At 51.7% G+C, this 5,139-nt stretch overlaps 1 protein-coding gene across 1 annotated transcript; it reads right to left on the bottom strand.

Moving 5' to 3' along the window:
- Positions 1-2,218: 2,218 nt before the first annotated feature.
- Positions 2,219-4,889, bottom strand: CCL17 (chemokine (C-C motif) ligand 17). Its single transcript, XM_006863620.1, has 4 exons — positions 4,820-4,889; positions 3,679-3,799; positions 3,011-3,105; positions 2,219-2,346 (listed from the first exon to the last, which is right to left on the bottom strand). The coding sequence occupies exons 1-4, from the start codon at positions 4,887-4,889 to the stop codon at positions 2,219-2,221; spliced, it is 414 nt and encodes a 137-aa protein (XP_006863682.1).
- Between the last annotated feature and the right edge of the window lie 250 nt (positions 4,890-5,139).

Genomic DNA, 5,139 nt, shown 5'->3' with positions numbered 1-5,139 from the left:
AAAAGGTCAAAATGGATGTCAGAAGAGACACTGAAACTTGCTCTCCAGCGTAGAGATGCTAAAGCAAATGACGGCACTTAACGAGTATATATATATTGTTGTTGTTGTTTTGTGAAGTGCCATAGAGTCTGTTCCGACCCATAGCGACCCTGCATAGGGTTTCCAAGGAGCGACTGGTGCGCTTGAATCACCGAGCTAGTAGTTCAAACTGGTGAGCTTGAACCACCGAGCTAGTAGTTCAAACGGCTTTGCAGTCTGGCGCATTAACTCACAGCGCCACACCAGGTGCCGTCGAGTCGGTTCCAACCTTCAGCAACCCTGTGTAAGGTTTCTGAGGAGCAGCAGCTGGTGAGCTTAAACCGGCGACATCGTGGTTCAAAGCCGCCACAGCACATAACAACTATTTCTTGGAGGGTCATGTGGAGTTTCTAAACCCAGGAGAAGAGCCAGTCAGCTGCAAACACACCTGCTTCGAGGTCCCGCGCAGCTACGCTCTCCTGTGGGCGCCCCAGTCCCTGGGGTGGCGCCTCATCTACCACAGAACTTTATTTTAGGACTAGATTGCCCCCTGGTGGGCAATTAAAGAACAACCCAATTCTGCTTAAAGCTGAGTTAGGGTGCAGCGCCTCCAGGGTGCCTCTTTCCCCACTAGTGCCCCCTGTGCATTTCTCCTGAGAGCTTGCTGATGGAAATGTAGAAATCAAATGTCTACAATGCACAAAGCATCCTCTGCCGCTGTTACAAGTCTGATACTGAGTTGCCTGACCCAAATGAGCTCATTGACATGCAGGCAGCTACCATCACAAAAGTTTTTGGGAAAGTTCCATTCTCTTTTCATTCTATTTTTTCCACAAACGTTCTGAAGTCCCTTCGTATAGGGGCCAGATGTGATAAAGATGAAATGTAGGTGAGGGCAGAGAGGCTGTGAAGAACAGAGAGTGAGGCACCAAATACAGACAAGGAGATGCAGGCAGGCCTGGGGGGAGGCTGTGTTTGAGCTGGGCTCTGAGGGAGCTGGATTTTGAGGGGGAAGAAGGGGAAGCAAGTGGGAGGAACAGTGCGCATCTTCTGTCTTCCTACCCACTCACCGTCATGGGGAGTCTCCAAGTCACAATTCCTTAAAAACATCCGTTTCCTAGGAGAACACGGTGGCTGGTTCCATCTGCTATATCTTACCTTCCTGATCCTGCTACTGCACACTTACTTCATTCTGGATTTATCTCTTCCCTGCTGAGCAACCCTGCCTCCTCACAGTCTTTGAAGTCCTCTACATACTTGGCTTTATGAATCTCTGAGTAAGATTTCACTTCTGCTTTTAAGGAGACTTTGCAACATTGGATTAAATGTATTCTGATTGTCCTTCAGCTATGGTCTGCAGGACACCGGGGTGGGGGGGTGGGCGGTGTGTCTAGGACCCAGACTTTGCCTTTTAGGCTGTCTAAGGGTGCCTCTTTTCCTCCCACTTTCTGAGATCTGTGTTCTCCCACCCATTGGATCCAGAGGATATTTTTCCAGAGCCCCTAACCCAGGACACTGGATCAAGGATAGTCACCTCCTCCAGGGCAGGGAAGAGCCCACCTGTGACGGAGAGACCCTCAGGTCACAGAAAAACCCGTTTGTCACTGTTACTAGTCTCAGTAGATTGTTCTTGTTTTATTTTTGCTCCTGCTGTAAGCGGGCTTGCACTGGCGTCTGCCTTGCAGTGAGATAGCTGGCCAGCAGAGGGCAAAGGCCTTGACTGAAGAGAACGCTCTAACTTCAGGTCCCAGGCCAGTAATGTAAGCCACTGAATCCTAGAAAGGGAAGGATTCAACGTCCCTGACCTAGACTGTACCCCAGGAGAGAGAAGCCACAAGTGGATGGTTGAGCAAATGAGACAGAACTAGAACCTGAAGACCCTGACTCCGGCCTGCTTGAGCTGGACCTCGGGGTCCATTGTCCCCATCATTTTGAGCACAATGGCTGAGGAACTCGCTGAGGGGCTCCCAGGTCCCGCCCTAGACTGAGAGAAGGCTCCTTGTCTAAGGGAGGTGTCAGAACTGGCAGACACACCGAGGAAGCAGTGGGAGAACAAGGTCTCCCTGGAGAGAAGGCCCAGAGAAGTAGAAGCAGGGTAAATAAATCTCGAATCTTTACGGGAGCAGAAAACCTCATCTTCCTCCCATGGAACTAACTGCTGGTAGTTTTGAACTGCTGACCTTTCGGTTAGCAGCCCATCTCATAACCGCTCTACTACCAGAAGGGAGGCATTGGACCCAGAAGTCAGCAGAGCTGCTTCAGAGCCTGAGCTGGAGGCCCTGGGCAGGGAGTAGCCTGCAGAGTCTCCCCACAGAATGTAGTTGGGGACTGAGAAACAGGAAAGGCTAGAAAGGGGGCTGCAGGATCCCCACAGTACTTGGCCGAGGAGTCTGGTCTGTGGAAGACTCTGGAAACATCTGTGAATTAAATCCAATGTGTGCAGGGGAAATGTGGCTACGGGGTTACAGGCAAGAACAGATGACCCAGGGCAGAGTGGGACCTTCGGAGGTAGAGGAGATAGGAGTGAAATTTCAGTGGTGTTTCCCAATTTCCCACCAGCAGGCACAGGGCAGATGAGTAGAGAGGGCTGCCAGCCACAGGGAAGGGAGGGGGGCGTCTCCACCCCTCCCGACTGTCCTCTAAGCAGCCAAGACCCCCTCTAAGCCTCAGTTTCCCCTTCTGACATGGGCAGGGCAGGACCACATATCCCCTTAAGGGCCCATCTGGTATGACAGCCCAGGTAAGAGGATGTCCTGCACTTTGGAGCCAGAGCACACTGACCCAGACTGAGGGAAAGAGATTTTAATTCGGGCCCTTTAATGTCTACAACTCCAGTTCAGACAGTGGTCTCCAAAGCTGCGTTGGTTCTGGTCTTGTAAGTCCTCTGCAGGTCCCCGGCAGATTGGAAAGGAGTGTAGTAGTAATGAACACCAGACAGAAAGTCTCCAAGTGGTCCAGGGAGAACATCAGGAATTCTGGGCAGTGGGGTTACGTTGCTTTTTGAGGTTTTCCAAATATTTAACTGCCTTCTTCACCATCTTGTCCTTGGGGTTGGAACAGATGGGCTTGCCCAGGACAGTTACAAGCCTATGCAGAGAGAAAACCGTTAGGATGTGTAAGGGCCTTACAGACATGGCCCCAAGGCCAGCCTCTGCCCTACACTGACCAGGAAGCAGCCCGAAGCCCCAGGAAGGACAGCTATGTGCCCAAGGCCACACCGGGTATCAAGGCAGATCTGGGGCATTACACAGCATCCTCACTAATTGTTGCCCACCAGGGAAACCAGGGCTTCCTTGCCCACCACTTCCAATACCTCCTGCCCCTAGACCACCCAGAGTTTGAATTGGAAACACACAGGAGGGGCCAGCCTGGTGCTCTGCATCCTGTGACCGGGCCCAGGCCCCAGGGAAGTGGCACACCAGTCACCAACTGACTGTGATGGGGACTGGCCTCAGTTCCACAATAATCCATGAAGAAGTTGGGGCATGTTCGGGTCTTGTGTGTGGCACAGGAAATGCCCACAGAAGGATGAGGTGGTTCACTGGGAAGAAGGGCCCACCTCTGCTAGTCTCCCCATCCCGTCTCCAGTGACTGTTCTGGGAACATCAGAGTTGGGATCCTGGGAAATGAGCATGGGAGGACCTCGGTGGACAGACTTACACAATGGCGTCTCTGGGACACCCGGGTGAGGTTCTGTACCATGATGCCAGCCTTCTAAGAGGAATGACTCCTTGAAAGTACTCAAGGCAGCACTCCCGGAGCCCCGCATTGGTCCCTCGAGCTGGAAAAAGAAAGCAGGCATAAGCTGTGTGTGTGGGGGGGGTGGGGGTGGGGTGCCTGTGCTTGTCTGTGTGTTACTGGGAGGGGTCTGTGTGTGCATTTGTGGGATGCTTGTGTGTTTGTGTGTGTGTGTGTGTGGTTTAAGGGTCTGTGATGTGTGTGGGCTTTGTGAGTGTGTGTCTTTGTGTGAAGAGTTGAGGGGTCTGAATATGTGTCGCTGGGTCTCTGTGTCAGTGTGTGTACATGCGTGTGGGAGCTGTTTGTGTGCTATGAAGGGACCTGTGTATTTGAGTGTGTCTATGGGTGTATTTGTGTGTACACGGTGGGTTTGTGGTCTAAGTGTGTGTGTGTGTGTGTGTGTGTATGAGTGCAAGCATGCATTCCAATAACAGCCGTAGATCACCAAGTATTTGACTTGTGCCAGACTCTGGGCTGAGCCTCTACCTGCAGTAGGTCATTCAGTCCTCACAACACACCTGGGAGCAGGTACTATCACTCCCCCATTTAACAAATGATAAACTGGAGACACCCTCATCTTTGTACAAGAAAAAATCTCCAACACTCGAAAATATACACACTCATAAAGGGTGGTCTTAATACCACACTAAAGGACCTGGCGTGGTGCTGTGAGTTAATGCGCTGGGCTGCAATGTCGATTTGAACCACAAGGTCGGCGGTTCAAGCTTACCAGCTGCTCCTTGGAAAACCTATGCAGGGTTGCCTACGCATCAGAACCAACTCAACAATACTTAACAGCAACAGAGCCTTGTCTAAGAAGCCCCCATCTATCTTCTGTTCCTTCTGGAGGTGCAACTTGCTTTGACTAACTCCATGGGCTTTTGGTCACCAAGCCACCCCTGGGTGCTGGGGGCATTGCTATTATTTTTCTTAGCATTGCTTCTCTCAAAATCTGACTGCTGCTGGCCCCCCAAGTCCCTTGTGGGAAGAAGTGGACTGTAAATGACATCAGTCTGTGTGGAGTTCTCCATGCCTTGCCCTGCCCCATCCCTCTGCCCCTCACCTGCTTGGGTATGTTGCAGAGAAGCCCCCAGGATGAGGGCAGTCACGAGCAACATCTTCATGGGCGTCATGGTGGTGAAAGGCCTGAAAAATGTGTCTAGGTTGTGAGTCTTCAGCTCCAGGGACACAGGATGAGAGTGTGGAGATGGCCTATTTAACCTCTCTGAGGGGTCTTGCCCCACCTCCCTCGCCCTCCCCTATATCCTTCCCTAGACCAGTGAAATTTGAAGAATTGGAGATGATTCTGCAGAAATCCAGTCTTGGAATGTTTGTGGCTTTCCCAAGAATGGGACATCCTGGGGACAGAGGTGGGGTACATTT

This window comes from Chrysochloris asiatica, unplaced genomic scaffold (genome assembly GCF_000296735.1).
Source record: "Chrysochloris asiatica unplaced genomic scaffold, ChrAsi1.0 scaffold00055, whole genome shotgun sequence".
Taxonomy (NCBI): domain Eukaryota; kingdom Metazoa; phylum Chordata; class Mammalia; order Afrosoricida; family Chrysochloridae; genus Chrysochloris; species Chrysochloris asiatica.
This window is presented reverse-complemented; position numbering and strand designations above follow the sequence as displayed.

What these genes read in the sequence shown, in the direction of transcription:
- CCL17 (XM_006863620.1), bottom strand. Translation starts at nt 4,889, where the DNA reads ATGACGCCCATGAAGATGTTGCTCGTGACTGCCCTCATCCTGGGGGCT. An exon ending in TCTGCAACATACCCAAGCAG is followed by an intron (nt 3,800 to 4,819) that starts GTGAGGGGCAGA and finishes TTCTTTTTCCAG; the next exon opens with CTCGAGGGACCAATGCGGGG. An exon ending in TGTCCCAGAGACGCCATTGT is followed by an intron (nt 3,106 to 3,678) that starts GTAAGTCTGTCC and finishes CTCTCTGCATAG; the next exon opens with GCTTGTAACTGTCCTGGGCA.